The sequence below is a fragment of the Emys orbicularis genome, chromosome 4 (genome assembly GCF_028017835.1).
Source record: "Emys orbicularis isolate rEmyOrb1 chromosome 4, rEmyOrb1.hap1, whole genome shotgun sequence".
NCBI classification, from domain to species: Eukaryota; Metazoa; Chordata; order Testudines; family Emydidae; genus Emys; species Emys orbicularis.
The window spans coordinates 8,937,381-8,959,440 of record NC_088686.1 but is presented as its reverse complement, the minus strand read 5'-3'; the positions used below and the strand labels follow the sequence as shown (position 1 = coordinate 8,959,440).

At 48.0% G+C, this 22,060-nt stretch overlaps 1 protein-coding gene across 1 annotated transcript in view; it reads left to right on the top strand.

Annotated features, from left to right (window-relative positions):
• Positions 1–18,012, top strand: part of TXNDC16 (thioredoxin domain containing 16) — a 73,015-nt gene extending 55,003 nt beyond the window's left edge. Inside the window, exons 17-21 of the mRNA XM_065402319.1 lie at positions 9,653–9,737; positions 11,643–11,781; positions 12,522–12,682; positions 14,244–14,434; positions 17,720–18,012. Coding sequence (XP_065258391.1) covers positions 9,653–9,737; positions 11,643–11,781; positions 12,522–12,682; positions 14,244–14,434; positions 17,720–18,012 — 869 coding nt within the window. The remainder of the gene's footprint in view (positions 1–9,652; positions 9,738–11,642; positions 11,782–12,521; positions 12,683–14,243; positions 14,435–17,719) is intronic.
• Positions 18,013–22,060: the final 4,048 nt, after the last annotated feature.

The window sequence follows — 22,060 nt, the reverse complement described above, 5'->3', positions numbered from 1 at the left end:
AACAAGCCCAGCTCTTTTGTTAACCAGCTACATTGAGTCTGCAGGGTTCCAACCCCTGCCAGCAAGGGATGGAGCAACAGAAGAACCCAAGTACCCAGTCACACAAAGGGTTTGTCTGTGTTGTGGGGGAGTCTCCAGATAATCTCTTGGTGGGTCTGAGTTACCCGAGGGTGAGAGAGATGTTTGCACTGTTAACGCAACGTTAACACTTTTTGTTATTTGCAAGTGGATAACTCAAGATCAGCCTTAAGGGTTTGTTGTTTTTTTAACTCTGCCCGCTACATGTCCACCATCCTGAGAGTAGAACGCATGATTTCCTTGTGAACTCAAGTACCGGTGGTTTAAACATAACAGAGTGCATAGGCACTCAATTACTACGGCCACAAGTAACCACCTAGATTATTTTCCTTCCCTTCCAAACGTCATACTAAGCTATGATGCACCAACTGATGGGATAACGTGATTTTAGTCAATAGGTCAATAACGTGCCATCGCTGGTAATTAGTAACAATGGTCAATGATGGGATATTAAAAGTTACTACAGAGAACTTTTTTCCAGAGGGTCTGGCTGGAGAATCTTGCCCACATGCTCGGGGGTTCAGCTGATCGCCATATTTGGGGTCGGGAAGGAATTTTCCTCCAGGGTAGATTGGCAGAGGCCCTGGAGGTTTTTCGCCTTCCTCCGCAGCGTGGGGCAGGGGTCGCTTGCTGGAGGATTCTCTGCGACTTGAAGTCTTTAAATCATGATTTGGGGACTTCAACAGCTGAGTCAAGGGAGAGAATTATTCCAGGAGTGGGTGAGTCAGCTTTTGTGGCCTGCATCATGCGGGAGGTCAGACTAGATGATCATAATGGTCCCTTCTGACCTTAAAGTCTATGAGTCTATGAGAACTGGGTACGCGAGAGAAGGAAGGTAGGTTTGATTGGCTGATCGTAAGAAGGAGCCATGGAGATCAAACCACAACCGTAGATGTGAAGATTGTGCGTGTCAAGTTTTGGTGTGAACTCTGCATCATGCTCAGCTTTACAAACGACCACCCTCCTTAATCTTTCCAGCCCCTGCAGCAAGCGGTAGAACGTTCATGCTCATGGCAGAACAATCTCTGAATATGCGGCTGCAGTGGCATACGTGCCTCGTGGAATGAATAAGTTATGAGAGATGCAGTAATCTGCCGCTGTAGGGCTAGCGGAAAGAAGTGAGCATACAAGTGCATATCAGGCCCATCTTCCTGTCCTGCCACCGGCTCCTGGTCAGCTTTTAGTGCCAGTTTAAAACCTTGTCCTAATCTTCAGCTCAATTAATGGATAAACCCCCAGCTAGATTGAAGAGTTCCTCTGGGACAATGCAGCTCACAAATATCACGACAGTGTGCGTGAGAGCCAAGGACAAAGCATTCTCAGTTGAGGGGATCTAGCTATGGAACAAACTTCCAGGGAAAAATCAAGGTCCGGCCAATCCAAGGACTGATGATCTCAAGAAAACGCTACACACCCTTCCTCTCCAAAAAGGCCTTCCAGCTGTAAGAATGCCATTCCCCCCTTCTGCCCAGCAAATTTCAACCAACCCACAATCCGCCCAACTCCTGGAACAAATGAAACCAAAAGTACCATTAATAAATTTTTTAAAAAATCAAAACCAAAACCTACCCCAAGTAGAGCTTCTACCCCATAAAAGGAGAAGTGCCAGTGACTCTGTGAAATCCACAGGGACTTCACTGTTGCTAATAACTTTATATGGAAGGTGTCCAGCCACTGTACTTATGGACAGTGGTATTAAACCTTAAGCTAAATAGATAGGACAACTGAAAAATCCTGATGGTCATCTTACTTTACAAGCTAAGCAGGGGTGGAAGTGATTAGTGCTTGGACCCACTGAAAATCTTTGGTGAGGTGTCGGTGGTTACTCTTAATAATTGTATCTGCTGAGGACTCAGGGTCAAGAGGAGGGGTAGTGAGTCAGATTGCTATGACTGCACACGCAAATGAGTTGGATCCACTGGGTCGTTAGGCAGGCAGTAGGTGCACAATAGCATGTGCATTCTTTTGCATGGACCTCCGGCATCTTCCTTAAAACATGTGATCTTCTCTCCTGGCCGATGGGAAATAATACTCTGCGCTGACATTTCCGCAGGTTGAGTTCTGCTCCTGTTTTCTCACTTGGTTCCCACGAACCCCATTCTACCCCTTCCCTTCCTCCATAACCTGATCTCTGCAGAGGGGCTTCCAGGACGTCTGAAGAAAGGATGGGTCTGCTGGCACAAGCGGAACCTGCCTCCCGCACCTTTCCGAGCCCCACGGGTTTCCATCTTCTCCATCAGCAGACGGAGAGGAGGCAATCTGGTCCATGATGTTTCTAAATGGAACCAGCCCTGACTTTAATGTGAGAGAGTTAAATGACTATAAATCAACCCGGAAAGGGAGAATGGGCAGGCACAGTTCCCCTCAAAAACAGCTCAAGCAATAGCCTGGCTCGCCATGCCCCAGTCAAAGCCAAACTGAACACTAGTGGCCTTTTGACCCCACATCCTGTCAGTTATCTTCACCCAGCTTGGAAATCTGAGAACCTCCGGCCGTGGTTGGAAAGCAGAAAGAGGGAAGCTTTGCAGCTGGGAAGAGAATCTGCCTGCCAGAGGCAGATTGGTTACATCTTGTTCCATAGCACTGTTTTCTGTACTGCACTTCATACTGGCTTCAGATACGCACACGCACAACCCACGCTCTTACAGAAGGGGGTAAAAATGTGTCGAGGGCACAACATGAGTGTAATAGAATTAAAGTACAGGACTAATCGGCAATAGTTAAGGCACATTACAATCTTCAAACAGTAATAATAGTATTTAACACCGCTATGGAGCCTGATCCAAAGCCCATTAAAGTTAATGGAAAGGCACCTATTGACTCCCATGGGTTTTGGATCATTTTCATCAGTAGAACCTGAAGCATTTTTTATAATGGTGGTGGGCACTGTCCTCTCCATTTTAGAAACTGAGCACCAGGCCCAGCTTTTCAAAAGCCGCTTCTAGTTTTGAGCGCATCGGGGCGGGGCCCACAAATTGAGGCCTTCAAAATGAATGACTGAGTCCAAAAGATGTGGGACGTGCCCGACATTCCAGATCAAGTCAGAAATAGAGCAAGGGACAGATCCCGGGTCTCCTGACTCAGGGGAAAGCTTGCCTCTTTGCTTAGCAGAATGAGGACGTCTCTGGATATTTTTCTCATGACACTTTTACTCCAGAACAGCATATGATGTCATAGGCTTGTTTTTTCCAGGAACCGAAGTTAGACTAACAGGATGTCCAGCTATAAACAAAAGAACAATCAATGCACTTTCAATTAAATTGTATTATTAGATAACCATTAAAGAGACCAATAAACGTTTTCTAAGGGCTTGTCTACAGGGGGAAATGTACCAAAATAGTTATCGTTATTTTGCTCTAAACCCCTGCGTGAATGGTCTTATTCCAGAATAATTATTCCAGTACAACTATTTTGGCAAATTTCCCCATGCAGACAAGCCCCTCAGGATGTCTCTAAAGAACAGTGGCAGAGAAGTTTCCTGGAAAAATTGGAGGAGATCACATAGAAGATTAACTTGATTTGATACCAAAAGTTGGTTGATTCTTTCAGTATACTGGAAACAAAATGCTCTCTTACATACTGGCTTCATTGTGTAATTAGGAAGCACCTGTAAGTCTTACTGTGTTTGACAAAGTTCCTGGCTCACTGACTGCTAGTTAACACGCTGCCTAACTGCAAGGTTTTCAGTGGGCCTATGGGAATGGGATGAAGGGCTTATCGGCCTGCATGCAGCATTGAATCTGAGGCCAGTTAATGGGAGTCTTCCCATTGACATCATTGGGCTTGGGCTCAGGCCGCTTGTGAGGACTGAAATCTGAAGGGAGCGAGAATAGAGGCTGAGAATCCCCCTCACCGTGTGCGCTTAGGGAGCGTGTCTATACTTCAATAAAACACCGGGGCTGGCCCGTGTCAGCTGACTGAGGCTCACAGGGATCAGGCTGCAGGGTTATAAAATCACAGTGTAGACATTCGGGTTTGGGCTGGAGCCCAAGCTCTGGGAACCTCCCCCGTTGCAGGATGTCAGAGCTCAGGCTCCAGTCCAAGTCCGGATGTCTACACTGCAATTTTAGAGCGCCGCAGCCCGAGCCCCGTAAGCCTGAGTCAGCTGACACAGGTCAGTCGCGGGTGTTTTATTGCAGTGTAGACACACTGAAAGGGGTCTGCAGACATTGGCTCGCACAAATGCCATGGCTGGAGTCCGGCTTAGGGTTGTCAGGCCCAAGAGTTCAAAAACCATCAGTCGGGTCCCCAAAATCACAAGCTTGGCCTAAAAAAAAATCAAGAGGTTTTAAAAAAAAAAGCCAATACATGTTGAGGTCTGTTGACTTCCTGTCTGGTGTTTGAGCTTGGGGGTGGACGTGGGGGGGGGGGATGTGTGTCACCTTTTCCAGCTTTTCTCTGCAACCCTGAGGACTAGGGTTTTTATTAAAAATTCAGTGCTTTGCTGAATTAAATGATGCTTCTCTTGTCGCAGCCTTGGTGTGTCTTGTCTGCTTAGCGACTGTAGGCTCTTTGGGGCAGGAGCTCTTTTGCTATGTGTTTGCACAGCACGGGGCCCCAATCTCAATTCAGGCGGCCAGGTGCTACCGTCATTCTACTACCACTATTATTTTTATTTATTCGTGTAGAGGAGCGGACTCACCCCTGCGGCGCCTCCTGCTGGTTACTTCCAGGAATTAGCTCTTCCAGCGTCCAGAGCGCCCTCTGCAGGCTGGTGATCCGCCTTACCTGTGGCCCCGTGTCCCTCCCAGGACCCCGGTGCCCTTGTACCTGGGGTGCTGCCCCTCAGTCTTAGGGTCTCCCCTCCCTGGGGAACCCCCACCCACTATTCCCACCTCGCCTCAGTATAAGGCTACTGCCAGTCATCGTCTAGCCCCATGCCCTGGGGCAGACTGCAGTATCAGCCTACTCATCACTGGCAAGGAGGGTTTGGACCTGCTGCCTTGGCCTATCCCTGGGCTGCCCTCGGCAACCCCCAGTACCTATTAGCCCAATGCTAGGCCACAGCCTGGGGCTTTCCAGGCTGGAGCTCCCCAGCTCCTCAGCCTGTCCCCAGCCCTGCTCCACTCAGGTACCCAGTCTCTAGCTCCCTGCAGCCAGGCCCTTCTCTCTCTGAATGCAGAGAGAGACTGCGTCCTTGCGCCTGGCTCCCAGCCTTTATAGGGCCAGCTGGGCCTGATTGGGGCGTGGCCCAGCTGCAGCCGCTTCCCCCAATCAGCCCAGCTTTTAGAGCTGCAGCCCTCTGCAGGGCCGCTTTCAAGCCCTTCCAGGCAGGAGCGGGTGTCCACCCCGCTACAATTGGTATTTTGGGAGTGCCCAGGAGCCCCAGACCTAGGCCACGACCCCATTGCACTAGGGCACAGACCAAATGCAGAACACAATGATGGTTCCTGCCCCATTGATTCTGGGCTGCAGCCATAGGCATAGAGGAGATTTCTGGGTGAGGTCCTATGAATTGTAGTTGCAACCATGCAGCCCTGCTCTTGGTTGGAGCCTGTAGGTGTTACCGTAATACAAATAATATGGAGTTATCTCTTTGTTGCTTTGGATATAGAATCATAGAAGATCTGGGTTGGAAGGGATCTCAGGAGGTCATCTAGTCCAACCCCCTGCTCAAAGCAGGACCAACCCCAACTAAATCATCCCAGCCAGGGCTTTGTCAAGCCTGACCTTAAAAACCTCTAAGGATGGAGATTCCACCACCTCCCTCGGTAACCCATTCCAGTGCTTCACCATCCTCCTAGTGAAAAAGTTTTTCCTAATATCCAACCTAAACCTCCCCCATTGCAACTTGAGACCGGTTTCAGAGTAGCAGCCGTGTTAGTCTGTATCCGCAAAAAGAACAGGAGTACTTGTGGCACCTTAGAGACTAACAAATTTATTAGAGCATAAGCTTTCGTGGGCTACAACCCACTTCTTCGGATGCATATAGAGTAAGACAACTCCCACCTGTTCATGCTCTCTGTATGTGTGTATATATATCTCCTCAATATATGTTTCACTCTATATGCATCCGAAGAAGTGGGTTGTAGCCCACGAAAGCTTATGCTCTAATAAATTTGTTAGTCTCTAAGGTGCCACAAGTACTCCTGTTCTTTTAACTTGAGACCATTACTCCTCGTTCTGTCATCTGCTACCTGTCAATATCACCGGTTGCCTTGGAAATGACTGATGCGTCTGATGCCGTGTTTTAACCGCACTGTGTGATCACAGAGTAGACGTTGGCTGGGCAGTGGTAAAATGTTTGTTTAAGCTGAAACCTCATGATTTGCAAAACCAGCAAGGAGGGTTACAAACAAAATCTGGCACGCGTCCCGATTGGCGCAGAGTCATGAAGGTGGGTATAGAACAAAACACTTGTTACAGCTACAGCTATTCTTTGGTTCTCCGGATAATGTTTTAAACTATGTTTGATATTTGAGCCAACAGTGAGTAACAAACACCGATCTGCAATGGGGCATAATTTGTGCCACTGCAGTTTATTACGCCATGTCTCTCTTACAATACATTCACCTCCCAATTATGATCTTTCAGGAGACTTAAAAATACAGCGCACGTAAAACCTACAGGGGTTGTTCGTGGAACTTTTCCATTGCTGTAGTGAAGAGTCACGACAGTATTTTGAATTTACAAGCAGCTGATTGATGTCTAGAGGTCACTGCAGCCCTCCTCAAGAGGCTAGACATGCTGTGCTCAGAGTTACTGCTGGATAGAGGATGATTTCATAAGATACGGCTGATATTTGGGAACTTTCACTACTGGATCATGCTCAAGGTTTCTTTGTCCAGTGAAACTTTGTGTAGGACGCAGAGCTCTCTCCCTGGGCAGTTACTCTCCCTGTTGTTCCAACGTACTTTTATTCTAGGCAAGTATCAAAGCTCTATCGAGGGCCGGAGGTGTGAAGAGCTGATCAGATTCTGGGGGAATTAAAGCAGAACCCAGTTTAACGTTTGATGATGAATCTAGACAACACTTTTTTTTGGTAGGGTCATTATCTTGTGGAGAAGCCACGTTAATTTCAGGGGTTCTGGTTCCTACAGAAAACTCAATGGCTGCCACAGTGATCACTTCAAAAGGGAACTCCAGCAGTGGACTAGGCAGGCAGCCCTGGCTCTGCCTCAGACAGCCCCCAAAAGGCTGAGGCTCAACAGAGGCGCACGAAAGAGGGGGACAATCCAGGCCACAAGCAACCGGAGGAATTCATCAAAATCCGGTTCAGCTGAGCACAGTCTCAATTCAAGAAAGCATCCTCATTGTCCCTGCCTATGTAGGGCAGCACTTAAGCACATGCTCAAGTCCCAACCACCTGCTTAAATGCTGTCCTGAATAGGGTTAGATTTAAGCACCTGCCTAGGTACTTTCCTGAATTGGAGTCTATATGTCTTGTGTCCGCCTGGACACTTCCTAGTAAATCTTAGAATCATAGAAGATCAGGGTTGGAAGAGACCTCAGGAGGTCATCTAGTCCAACCCCCTGCTCAAAGCAGGACCAGCCCCAACTAAATCATCCCAGCCAGGGCTTTGTCAAGCTGGGTCTTAAAAACCTCTAAGGATGGAGATTCCACCACCTCCCTAGGTAACCCATTCCAGTGTTTCACCACCCTCCTAGTGAAAAAGTTTTTCCTAATATCCAACCTAAACCTCCCCCACTGCAACTTGAGACCATTACGCCTTGTTCTGTCCTCTGCTACCACTGAGGACAGTGTAGATACATCCTCTTTGGAACCCACTAATATGTCTGTATTGGTTTATGCATTGTTGTGGTAGCCGTGCTGGTCCCAGGATATTTGAGAGACAAGGTGGATGAAGGATATCACCTCACCCACCTAGTCCCTGTATTTTGTTTATATTATCTGACAAAAAAAAATAATGGGAGGGGCAGTTCAGCTCCATTTGCTGCTGATCTTTTTTGCCCTCCCCTTTTTAAGCAGCTGTTCCTTTGGGGCTTATTTTGGTTTTGCCCTACCACTGGTGCTTTGTTAAAGTTGTTTGATTAAGCAGCCAAAGATGAGGAAATTCCAAAAACTAAGGTAGCACCTATCACTTTCATTCATCCGTGTTGTGCATGCTATCTATATTACAGTACAGCCAGGTCTCACAATTTTATCATGAGGCTTGTGATATCTGGTGGCTTTACTTTAAGCCCCAGCTCCTGGAGTCATGTGATTTATGTGAGCATCTCAGCTTTCCTTTAAAGAAAAATAAGAGCATTTCTAGCCCTTGTGATTGAAGAGGAGAGCATGAAAATGTGACCTGAGTGTTCCCTAAAAGCGCATAAACAGAAGGCAAAGAAAGAGAACCCCACATGTATTATTATTAACCCAATCTCATGGTTTATCAGGACCTGACTCATGGTTTTTGAATGCCTAGGTGTGGCTATGCTGCTTTTGTGGTATATATTAAAACCAAAAACGAATATTTTGAGTCTTAAAATTTAACGAGGATTAAATTTAACGAGAGTACATATGTGTGACTTGGCTGGGTTAAAGTTGCAGTCTTAAGTTTTGGAAATTCCTGGCTTCTCCTGAGTGTAGGAGTTCTCTCCTTTAATCAAGAAAGAATGCTGGATTTTTGCATTTAGCTGTCATGTTTGGAGGGTTTTTTAAGGGTGTGTGTGGGGGAGATAGAAAAATGGGAGCTACTCAGTCTGCAGAGATGCCAGACTGTGCTGGGTTGAGCAATAGAGCCTTAAGAACTTTGATCTGTAGCTACCAGACCTGTCGTTTAGGAGATTCACCCCCCAGTGTAACTTACATGTTCTAATTAGATAAGCAGTTTTCTGAACCCACGCCGCCCTGAACTGAGGCCTCTGGAGTTCTGTGTTAATGGCCTAGAATATCTTTGCAGCAGCTATAGTTTAGGGCAGTGTCAAGATAGAAATTGCAACACCACCCTCTTTTGATTAGACGGTGACCTGGGCCTGAGATTGTAAGTCTTTTGGGGCAGGGACCCTCTTTTTGATCAGTGTTTGTACAGCACCTAGCACAGTGCAGTCTTGGTCACGACTGGGGCTCTTTGGAGCTATGGAAGTCCATATAAATAATAATAATAATTAATTAATTCGGAAGGGTCTCGCCAAGATTTAAAAGTCAAGCCAAGTTTGAAGGAATTAGTTTGCTGGATTTGAAGGGGTGTAAATGTAAAATCAGTAAGACAATGTGCTTGTATTGGCCTTCCATCAGGATGTAGATACTACATATTGTTGGTAATTGTTTGCATTATCAGAGTGCCTAGGAGTCACAGTCATAGAGCAGGACCTCATGGTGCTAGGCGCTGTACAAACACAGAACAAAAAGACAGTCCCTGCCCCAGACTTTGCTATTGCTGCCAACAGGGTATGATCGTAGAAATGCAGGACTGGAAGGGAACTCAAGAGGTCAGAGACAGCACCAAGTAAACCTAGACCGTCCCTGGCAGGTGTTTGTCCAACCTGTTCTTAACAACCACCAAAGACGGGGATTCCACTACCTCCCTTGGAAACCTGTTCCAGCGCTCAACTTCCCTCTCGGAGAGGCTAAAGGGAAAAATGCACTTTTCTTTGGGATGGTTATTTACTTATTTATGTATTTTTACAGCAAGGGAAGCTTTCGTCGAAGCAGGAAACATGCTCAGGGGATATGTAACAACAGGACTGTATGCTGAAGATGATGCGTTGGTTCTGTAAGTGTTTGGGTTTTTTTCCTTTTTTGGTAAGAATATGAACTGATCTGCACTTCCGTGAATTCCATTGTTTTTTAAGGACAACGTTCCAGCTGTCTGAGCATTATCGTAACTGTTCAAACACAGGTACAATCCATAGCGTAGAGAGGGCCATAAGGCCAGCACTGCTCTGTAAACAGAGATGGGCGACAGGGCATGGATCACTTGATGATTACCTGTTCTGTTCATTCCCTCTGGGGCACCTGGCATTGGCCACTGATGGAAGACAGGATACTGGGCTAGATGGACCTGTGGTGTGACCTAGTGTGGCCGTTCTTGTGTTCTTATGGTAGCCAACTATGAGAGGACACTGGGCTGGAATGCAGGAGAACTGGATTCTCTCCTGGCTCTGCCACTGACCTCCTGGGTAACCCTGGAAAAGTCACTTGATGTCTCCGTTTGAAGGAATCTTTTCCCCAGTATCCAGGGGTGGCTCTCTGTTTTTTGCCACCTCAAGCACGGCAGGCAGGCTGTCTTCGGTGGCACGCCTGCGGGTGATCTGCCAGTCCCGCGTCTTTGGCATACTCGCTGCCAAATTGCCGCTGAAGCCGCGGGACCTCCCGCAGGCATGCCGCCGAAGGCTGCCTGTCTGCCGCTCTCACAGCAACCGGCAGGCCGCCCCCCCCGGCAGGCCGCTGCGCTGGTGCCTGGAGCCGTCCCTGCCAGTCTCAGTTGCTAAGTTTTCACTTCCTTGTCATCTCACAACCTTGCTAGTTCTCTACCCCCAGAATCGTCTGGGGCAGGCAAGACCAAACTGCGAATGTAAAAAAGAAAAAAAAGGAAGAACCTCCCCTTTTTCAGAGTAGTGTGGGGGTGTGGAGAAAATGTTCATCCCTCTTCATCCATCAGAAAGAAGCAAAAGAAAAAGTCTCCCTCTCCGTTTTTTCCCCTTTGTAGGTTACTTTTAGCTGATTATTTCTCCCCGGCTTCCTGTGCAGAGTGGGCCTGATCCAAATCCCATTGAAGTCCATGGCTGTCTCTCCAGACCCCATTCCTTCAGCCTTCAAAAGGGCATCAATCTCTGTTTATACCCTGGGTCCCACGAGTTTCTTTTGTACCCGTGCTATAAATCCATGTGGCTGGGAACTAAGAGAAGGGAAGCCCTTTTCTAGAGTTTTAAAGCCACCGGAAAACTTTGCCCAAATCCTTGTTGACTCTGCTGTATTGCGGCGAGCGGCTGCTGGCCATTTCAGTGTTCAGACACAAGGCGCTAGGTGGTTCCTCTGTGCTGGGAGTCTGCAGTTTTCCCATTGGGGCCGGTGAACATAGACCCCCATGTAGGCCGTTATTCAGCCGACCACTTCATCGCATGCTCACCATTAAAGCCAATCAGGGCCTTCGAGCTCACTCCGGCGAGGGGCCAAACAGCCGGGGCCAGATTTTTAAGGGGATTTGGTTGTCTGAAGAAGCAGATCGACACCTAGTAGGATTCTCAAAAGCGCCGAGGCGCCAGACTCCCATTGACATCGGTGTTTGCAGCCTAGGGACCTATCTGCATCTTTTGGTGCCTAAGTACCTCTGCAAATCGGGTTCTCCATGCTCAGTCCAGCAGAGCACGTAAGCACATGCCTGACTTGAAGCATAGAAGGAACCCCACTGAAGTCAGGGCCAGACTGAGGATCACAGTGGTCCCTTCTGACTTTAAAGTCTATGAGTCAAGCTTAGCGTTCAAATGCTTTGCTGGATCCTAGAGTGCTCAGGATCTTACAGGACTGAGACCCTGATGACTTCAAGTCTCTCTCCCTCCCCAGCATTTCCCTACTGTGTACTTAATCCAATCCCTAAGGACATAAACAATGCGTTGCAGCAGCTTTTGCATGCGTAAGATGTGGCATTCAATTGTTGTAATAAGCCATTTTCCTGTAGGGCCCGTAAATATGCCGTGCCTCTTCCAGCGCTGCTTCTAGCTAGGCGTGAAGATCACAGAATAGATAGCGTCCCGCTATCAAAACAGAGTGCACCGGACATAGTTCAGACAATCAGATCCCAATTACTGGAAACATTTGTAAGTATAATTGCTGCTTACGGTAAAAATAAATGCACTTTCTCAGTTACACGGGGAGTTCATGAGATACCGCATGACCATCCGCGATGTGTTCAGAGATGTGTTTAAACAAGTTTCTTGCCATGAGGGCAGGGGACTGGACTCAATGACTTCTCGAGGTCCCTTCCAGTCCTAGAGTCTATGAGTGCTGGGAGGGTGGGGTTATATCTAAGGCTAGGTCTACACTGCAGCGGGGGTCCGACCTAAGATACGCAACTTCAGCTACGTGAATACCGTAGCTGAAGTTGCGTATTTTAGGTCGGCTTACCTAGCGGTGAGGACGCGGGAAAGTCGACCGCTGCCGCGCTGCCGCCGACTCCGCTGCCGCCTCCTGCCGAGGTGGATTTCCGGAGTCGACGGCAGAGCGATCAGGGATCGATTTTACTGCGTCTTCAGTAGACGCGGTAAGTCGATCCCCGATAAACCGATTGCTACCCGCCGGATCGGCGGGTAGTGAAGACAAAGCCTAAGTGGTGCCGAGGCCTTGCACCATTCCACTGGAGGGGGTGAATTTCACACCCACATGCCTTGTTAAGCCCACTGGATTCATGTGTCTGCATTTCCAGGCGTTTAAAACACGTCCATAATCTGAGCAGCTTCCACCCAATGTATAAATGGCACCACTCCGTAAAATTAACCCCTGCGTTCTTCTGGCCTTGATCCTTTCACTCTAAAACCCATCTCACTTTGTTCTCTTGCAGCCAGAAATCACAGTGGAAAATCTCCCTGACTACTTGAGCCTGGAAAAACCCTTACTCATTTTGTTCAACGATGGAGGCCTAAATCGAAGAGTGAGACTGGAAATGTTGAGTTTGGCGAATGGAAAAGGCCACGAGGCGTTCCTCGCTTGCTGGATGAACCTGTGAGCATGAAAAAACATGTTTGCTTCTTTCCAGGACCTAGCTCACAGCATGGCTCTGCAGTTACTGAAAACACCATCGAGCTGGTTTTTTAACCCGTTATTCAGTGTGCGGATCATGGCAAGGATGCCTGCAGAAGCAGGAGGTCCATTGCAGTCCTATGTCCATATTCCTGTGCTGACGCTGAGTTATTTAGTAGTGATTAAAGTCTTTAATAATGTAGGCATGGACAACAGCGAAACAGAGAGTGGCCCAAAGAGCCAAGCGCAGTCAGAGTTGAATGATAACTACCAGTGTTCAAGGAAAAGTACTAAACTATCAATCGAATCCCATCCTTGTTCTTATAACTGATGCTGCCCGGGAGTTTATTTTTCACCCATAGGAGAACAGGGTAAATGAATTCTTGCTGAAGGAGTTCATTGGATAGATTTTACTTTCTGAGTAACTAACGTGAAAATACTCATGAACAATGCAATGAAGGGCTGGGTATGGGAGAGAAAGGAACGTTTTCAAAAGAAGGAGCGAAAGAATTAAAGCAAAAGAAGGGACCGTCCCCGCCCCCACCATCAACCAAATTGTGAAACAGAGCAAAGATAATAGCCAAGAAATGCAAAGTTGCAAGAGGGAAGATTTTTAGCCCCTCCCCGACATGTATTTTTAATCGTTCCATCTCTGAATTTTTTTCTCTTCCCTGAGACGCCAAAATCAATGAATCAGAAAGTGCTCTGTATACTGAGAACTGTATTGCGGGGCGGGGAGTAATTTAGCTGATGGGGAATGCACTTTTTTTTTTTTTTAAAGGGCAAACAACCTGATTGCCAGCAATGTGCGGTATATAAGCGCCCCTTGAATTTTTGGCCTTCTCAAATTCTCCCTGCCCCCGATCCTCCACTGTTCTTTATTTAAAAATAAAAATCACCTTTTTGGAAGGAAGAAGTGTAGTTTCAAAGAGGAAAAGGTTGTGTCGTTTAAATGGCTAGACCGGGAAGGAGATGCCTGTTTGCTTTATAGCTAGTAAAATGCATCCTCTTCTTCTAGGGTGAAATTCACTGCTGTGCAGAAAACCAGCTCCTAGGCAGCACTCATAGTAGGACTTATGTGGTTCATAAGACTCATGCTGATCATCTTACAGGAGTGAAGTCACCCCCCCCCCCCTCCCGTGCCTCTAAACAGTGGGCCACACGTTCTCTGCATTAAATGATCACTCTCACACAGACACATTAGGCCTGATCCAGCTGAAGCACATTTACCATGAAGCACATGATTAATCTCAATGACCTCAGTGCAACTGGCCACATGCTTGAAGTTAAGCACAGGCTTAAGTGCTTTGCTGGATCAGGGCAGAGCGCTCAGCACCTCGCAGGATCTAGCCGTTGCTGCTCATTCCTGTCTAGGGTGACCAGATAGAAAGTGTGAACAATCAGGACAGGGGATGAGGGGTCATAGGCACTTATATAAGAAAAAGCCCCGAATAGCGGGATTGTTCCTATCAAATCGGGACATCCTATTCCTGTCTCATGGCTTAAGTGTTAGTGACCAAGTTCAATCTGATCTGTTCTACAGGAAAAATACTCCTGTAGGCCGAGGAGTCCTGAAGGCATATTTCAGCACTCCACCTCCTCTGCCTCTTCTTGCCTGGGTGAACCTTCATTCCGGCGGTCAAGTATTTGCATTTCCTTCAGACCAATCTGTCACCGAAACGAACGTCTTGTCTTGGCTCGAGAAATTAAAAGCCGGGCTTGAGATTCCCAGCAGTAAGTATGAAGGCTTGTCGGATGTTTCTAGGCACTGTGCTCAATTGTCTGTCATGGTTATTTAATGATGGGAAAGTTCAGTTATTCTGTGCTTGAGCCAAAGCACAAATAGTCCAGCCAGAAAAGACTGGATTCTGCAGTCTGAGGTGCTGTGCTTTGCGGGACTGCTTCTTGTCCAGAGCTGGGTGGGGATTGTTCTGAACTGCCATCAGTTTTCTGCAATAATCCACAAAACTGTATTTGACGCCTGTTACTGAGAACTGGGCTTTCTCAACGCTGATTGCTAATGAAAAGCCTCCTGAGTCTGCCCCAGCTCTCATACTAGGAACTTTCAGTGCTAGGCATGCAGCCTTCTCGTGCATTTACTGGCAAAGTGCAGTATCGGTGGAAAGGGATCTGGTGCCTCGTACTGTAAATTCTTTGAAAATGGAGTATTGTCGTTATTGGTAACTGTGCAGTGGCTTGTGTGACTCAGGAATTGAGGCGGAAAAAGCCAAAACGCTTTTCATAATTCATCCCTACAACAATTTCAGACTCACAATCACTAAACTAACACTCAACTTTGGAGCAATGTGAAATGCAAACCTGGTGGATTGTTAATGACACTGGGGCAAAACCAGGTGTTTTCTGAGGAGATAACCTAGGGCCTGATCCAAACCCCATTGAAGTCAATGGAAAGACTCCAGTGGGTTTTGGGTTAGCTTCCTAGTGGCCAATAACAAGATTGTGGACATCCCTTTTTAACGTAGTATCTACCATGTGTTGTCCCCAAATCTCTTTCCCTCCACAGCTAAAGACATCTCTACATGCCCATGTACTCTGGGTAGTTTCTGGTAAGTGGAGTCTTTTTCTCCACTGGAATAATTCCTTAGAGATCTTAATTTCCAAACCATTTCCAGTCAGTGCCTACAGAACCAACAGCGATATTCTTTATATTACTGTTGAGCTCAGGATAGCACCTGGATCCTATGGCGATAAGTGTAGTGATGGGGCTGATTGATAGCGGGGATGGCACAGGCAAACAGGAGATGGAACCTGAGTGCTAACATCTAGCTCCCTTCCCGTACAACTCTTTCCAAACTAAAATTTGGATAAGCTGGTTTGACTGGATTCTAGAGTGCTTGTTTAAAGCCAACTTATCCAAACCCAGCAGATGTTGGCAATGTCAGTGCAACTCACATACAGCAGCTTGGACAAGGGGACATGCTTTCTGCCAACGTTCTTGTTGAAATCCACGTCCCTTTCTTCCGTCGCAATATTTCAGAATTTGAGACGTTTTGAGAAGTGCTAAACCTCTGGAGACGGTTTGCCGATTTGTCCCCCTCTAGTGGCAGGGCCACATATTAGGTTTATGAGTCTGCTACTGCTTCCTGGTAATAGACTGGTTGTTGGTGGAGATTGAACTCAGGACTGAGTGATCTAAAAACATGGGCTTCTACTTCCTGAGCTAAGAATTGATGTGTGCACCGTGAGGCAGCGGCACACTCATAAATCTGTTACGTGGTCCGGCAACTAGAGGGAGACAAAGCTCCACACTGTGGTAATAGGTGAAGCTTTTGTGGTAATAAAACGCCCTCAACAATTGCATCGAATTTTAGTTTGAAAAGAGTCCCAAAACTAATTTATCTCATGCTTTAATCCCACAAACTGTAGAATGACCATTGAAAACATACGTAAGAACCTTTCTTATCTAATGGAAACAGATTCATCTCACTTCCTTTCAGTAGTTTTCTTGGACAAGATAACGATCTCCTACCTCCTGTTGTCAGCAGAGTAAAGCTCAGTTTCTCACCTTTCTGTCCAATCTCCCAATCTTGTTAGGCCCTAAATGACACCAATATCATTCAATCTTTTGTGTTTGCCCAGCTCTGTGCAAACAATCTGAATCTACTCACCTTATATTGAAGGGAGCATTTTCTCTATCACGTTTCATTTGTCGTTCATTTCACATCCAGTTCATGGCAGGACTGGGGCCTTCGTGTAGAATTCACCCATGGGCAGAGTAAGGACAGTGTCCCGGTGATGTCCCACATAAGCCCTTTTCAGCCTTTAAGTCCCAATTTCACCATATGTTTATGCCTTGCATACTATATTTCTGTTAGGGCATTTTCCTTTTGTAGAAACCTAATTCAGCCGTACACTCAATTGTTTCTTAATTCAGGCCCCAGTTCAACAGAGCATTTAAGCCCATGTTTAAGTCCCCACTGAAAGCTTTTTTTAAAATATTATTGTCAGAGGTGTCCCAACTGCTTCATATGGCAGATGTGATTTCCGCCTCCTCCCTGTTCAGCTGTGACATACTAATGCACCAGAAGGAGATTTCCTTTGTACTTAGAACAAAAGATTTGTCTTAATACTAGTCCTCTTGTCTATAGTCAAAACAATAGACAAGACATCCACTGTCCACCTTTTTCAACGTTCTTAATGCTGAAGGTGTAGATTTACAAAGCAACTTTCATGGTGGGTGGGTCCAGTTTGGCTCTAGTCAAATAAGCTCAGCGTGGTTCCCTTGTGCAGCAATTCTAGAAGAGCAAAAATAACTTTGAAGCAAAGAGCTTTGTTTGCACACATAAGCACATAATGCACAATACATAATACACATCAAACACAATACACATAACACATGATAACCAAAGCCTGTTGGTTTGCATTAAATCTTTCTAGGGACAAAATGATTTGAAGGAAGGGGATAAATGTGATGCAAAGCTTGAAATTTTTTTTTTAAAAACCACAACTTTTGGGGGAAATGGAGATGTTTTGAAAAAACACCAGTTTCACATGTGCAAAACAAGAATATGGTATTTAGAGTCCTGTCCCTTTAAAACTCCTCTAGCCCTTTGGGAACTTTTTATAGGCGCTCACAGTCTTACGCACTGGACTTCACCTTGGAGGGCAAGAGATCTCCTCTACTACAGGAGGAATTTAAAAGGGCCAGGACTGCATATTGTGTTTATTAAATGACTGTATTATTGTCCTCAATTTGAAGGCCCTGTTTAAAGAAGAAATCCAATTTCAAAAATACAAATTCTTTCCAGCCATGAGAAAAACCAATGACCCGAGTAGCTAATGGAAACTGTAGTGAAATTGTGATTTCCATAACTGACTGAAACTGCTCTGGCCAAACTGTTATGCTAAAGAGAGAAATGCTAGGCCCTGGCCTGCACTGAGAATTGCACAGTGAGGGGTCTATAGAGTCGTGCAGTTCTCAGTGCAAGATCTGGGCCTACCTGCCATCCGTTGTGTCCCAACCCTCGGTCATTAACTTCTGATTGTGTCTCTTCTCAGCTACCTTGTCTGATGAAGCCTGGAAGCCTCCTCTTCCTGCTTACAATTTCTTACGCATGATGGAGGCCACCCTGCCTGAATTCACAGTGCACACAGTTTATAGTCGTGGTGGTACCGATGACCTGCAGCAAGCAGAAGAGGTCTCTGAAGAGAAGTCGACGGTCCGAGAGGAGCAGGTGGAAGAACCGGGGCTGGAAGCAGAGAAAGGCCAGTCACCAGGGAGAGACTTGCGTGGCACGGTCCCAAGGCTCGTAGGAAGAGAGAAGCCGCCCAAGCGACACACGGAGCTGTGATGGCCAACGGTCAGCCTACGGGTGCTAACGAAGGCCGTTAGAAGGGTGGCCAGGATGTTGCACCCCTGCCGATCCGATCTTTAAAATGGTCATGGCGATTCTTTAAAACCAAAAGGGATGTGGTTGTGTGAAACTGGTCATGGAGTGAAGGCCGCAGCAGGATTATGGTTTAAAGCCCGATTTCCAAGCCGATCAAGCGCAGGTCATTTTGTCTAGCGCTATGATCTGTGTTACCGCAGCCAGGCTCTGAGAATGTTCCTGGCTGCTGCGGGAGCATCCATCAGGTCACCACTTAAATCTCACCTATTGTATTGCGTTTCATGGTAAATCAGGAAGGGACATAGCCTAGCGTTCTGCATTTTGCAAGCTGATCAGGATGTGTGAACAAGCTAATTCTTATTGCTGAGGGCTCTGTCCACACACCAAACTATCCCAGTCTAGTTAAAGCCTAGTGTATGTGCAGTGATACTGGTATAAATGTGATTACGCCAGCATAAGGCACCTTTACACCAGTATAACTGTGTCCACACTAGGGGTATGTCTACACTACCTGCCGGATCGGCGGGAAGTGATCGATCCAGCGAAGGTCGATTTATCACGTCTAGTCTAGACGCGATAAATCGACCCCCGAGCGCTCTCCCGTTGACTTCTGTACTTCAGCGCCATGAGAGGCGCAGGCGGAGTCGATGGGGGAGCGGCAGCAGTCGGCTCACCGCGGTGAAGACACCACGGTAAGTCGATCTAAGTATGTCAACTTCAGCTATGTTATTCATGTAGCTGAAGTTGCATAACTTAGATCGATCCCTCTCTTCCCCCCCAGTGTAGATCAGGCCTAGGAGCTGTACGGATATAACTATGTCGGTAGAAAAATCGCCCCCCTCCCGGAAATAGTGACATCGGTACAAAAGCTGCGTGTGGCGCTGGCCTGAGAAAAGGAGAGCCAAGTGGGGAAGACAAACACACTGGACTTCCCAGGTCTTGGCTTTCCCCTGACATGTTTGTGTATGACTGCTAGCTCTGCTCAGCTGAATCCATCACCCTGCTGTTTCTGAGCAGGGATGGGCCCGGACGTACAAACTGGCTGGCTCCCTGCTGGCTGATTGCCGGCAGCCGTCACCAGTCACGTCACTGTTCCTCCCGTGATGACTAGTCAGGGGGCTGAGACCTGAGCAGACTAGGGCGGGAGAGCGCGGAAGGACAGCCATTCAGAGCTGTGCAAAAGGCATCAGGGTTTAAAGGGAAGAGTCTGCAGTGACCCAGGCCGGAGAGCCAAGGTTGCTACTGATGCTGGGAGATCTGTTTCACATCCTCTCCCAGACTGGGAGACTTACTGCCCAGGAAAAAGGCAGCATCCCTTTGGCGCTTGCTTCCCTTTTACAATCAGCGGTGGTGGTGATCTGCATTCCCTCTAAGGGGCACGGCTGCGCGGGAGGCCGCACACTTAATTAGCAGAGCCGCGCAGGCATGCACACTGCACTCGGGCCTGGCCACAGGTGGGCCTGGAAGATGGCAGTGGGGTGAGGTGGGGGCTGGTGATGGGAGAGCTTGGGGTGTGCAGGACTGCGGCAATTCCCCAACCCCCAGGGCTGCAGCGAAGAGAGAGGCACCTCTCCTTCCCAGCTCCGGGGCTGCAGCTGTGGGGTGAGGCGCCTCTCCCTCCCAGCTCCGGGGCTGTGGCGCGAGGCGTGTCTCCCTCCCAGCTCCAGGGCTGCGGCTGTGGGGCGAGACGTCTCTTCCTCCCAGCTCCGGGGCTGCGGCGCGAGGCGTGTCTCCCTCCCAGCTCCAGGGCTGCGGCTGTGGGGCGAGACGTCTCTTCCTCCCAGCTCCGGGGCTGCGGCTGTGGGGTGAGGCGCCTCTCCCTCCCAGCTCCGGGGCTGCGGCTGTGGGGTGAGGCGCCTCTCCCTCCCAGCTCCGGGGCTGTGGCGCGAGGCGTGTCTCCCTCCCAGCTCCGGGGCTGCGGCTGTGGGGTGAGGCGCCTCTCCCTCCCAGCTCTGGGGCTGCGGCTGTGGGGTGAGGCGCCTCTCCCTCCCAGCTCCGGGGCTGTGGCGCGAGGCGTGTCTCCCTCCCAGCTCCAGGGCTGCGGCTGTGGGGTGAGACGTCTCTTCCTCCCAGCTCCGGGGCTGCGGCTGTGGGGTGAGGCGCCTCTCCCTCCCAGCTCCAGGGCTGCGGCTGTGGGGCGAGACGTCTCTTCCTCCCAGCTCCGGGGCTGCGGCTATGGGGCGAGGCGCCTCTCCCTCCCAGCTCCGGGGCTGTGGCTGTGGGGCGAGACGTCTCTTCCTCCCAGCTCCAGGGCTGCGGCTGTGGGGCGAGACGTCTCTTCCTCCCAGCTCCGGGGCTGTGGCTGTGGGGCGAGGCGCCTCTCCCTCCCAGCTCCGGGGCTGTGGCGCGAGGCGTGTCTCCCTCCCAGCCCCAGGGCTGTGGCGATGGGGCGAGACGTCTCTCCCTCCCCGCTCTGGGGCTGTGGCGATGGGGCGAGGTGCCTCTTCCTCCCAGCTCTGGGGCTGCGGTGAGGGGGAGAAAAACTCTCCCCCAGCCCAAGTGCTGCTGTGGGGAGAGAGGGCTGGGGGGAGTCCTCTCTCCACGCTGCAGCCCAGGGGCAGCCTGCACCCCAAACCCCTCATCCCTGGCCCCACCCCAGAGCCTGCACCTCCAGCTGGAGCCCTCCCCCCCATGCCCCAACCCTCTGCCCCAGCCCTGAGCTCCCTCCCAAACTCCGAACCCCTCAGCCCCACCCCCACCACACATCACCTCCATATTGGTGCACATAACAAAATTCATTCTGCACATGGGTGGGAAAAATTAGCGGGAACATTGATGGTAACATATTCATTGGTGGGGTCTAATCCACAGGGGCTACTCATGTGAGCACAGGCTGCAGGATCAGGCGCCTGGTAGGTTTGAGAAGAAGTTTAAGGCCTGGTCAAGACCTGTTGAAGGCCGTGGGAATGTTTGTGCACTGGATCAGCTGGCATCAGCTTATTTCAACAAACCGCCCTTGGAACAAGCCCTTGACACCACTGGGCTCAATTACCCAGTCTCCTTTATAGTGTTAACAAAAAAATAACAAAAAAAAAAGCTAATCAGTTGCTCAGAGCATTGTAAACGCTGGGTTTTCCCAGACTTGCATGCTGCCTAGGTGCCCAAGTGATGGGAGTTATTTGAAATGCCTGGGTAGATAGAAATAGACCTAGAGCCGTTTGGTTTTCTCAAGGACTCTGACTGGAACAGACCATTTCTTGACCTAGTTTTGAAGGCAGGCTTCAAAGCAGAAGTTTCTTTCCCCCCCCCAAGGTTGTATTATAAATCTAACATTGGCCTGTCAATTAATTGCAGTTAACTCATGAGATTAACTCAAAAAAATTAATCGCGATTAATCGCAGTTTTAGTCGCACTGTTAAGCAACAGAATACCAATTGAAATGTATTAAATATTTTTGGATGTTTTTCTACATTTTCAAATATATTGATTTCTATTACAACACAGAATACAAAGTGTACAGTGCTCACTTTATATTATTATTTTTATTACAAAAATTTGCACCATAAAAATGACAAACAAAAGAAATAGTATTTTTCAATGTATCTCATTCAATACCATAATGCAATCTCTTTATCATGAATGTGCAACTTACAAATGTAGACTTTTTTTTTGTTACGTAACTGCACTCAAAAACAAAACTATGTAAAACTTCAGAGCCTAAAAGTCCATTCAGTCCTACTTCTTGTTTAGCCAATTGCTAAGACAAACAAGTTTGTTTACATTTACGGGAGATAATGCTGCCTACTTCTTGTTTACAATGTCACCAGAAAGTGAGAACAGGCATTCGCATGGGACTTTTGTAGCCACCATTGCAAGGTATTTATGTGCCAGATATAAAATTTTTATTAAAGCTAATGTTAAAATTATAAAATACACATGTTGAGAAAAGTGTGTCTGTACATCCGGGTATAGGGCTTAGATAATCCACAGGTGCAAAGTTTGTTTAAAAACTCATAAGATACATATAGTACATAATCTGCAGTAACCCAAATTCAGATGAATAAATTTA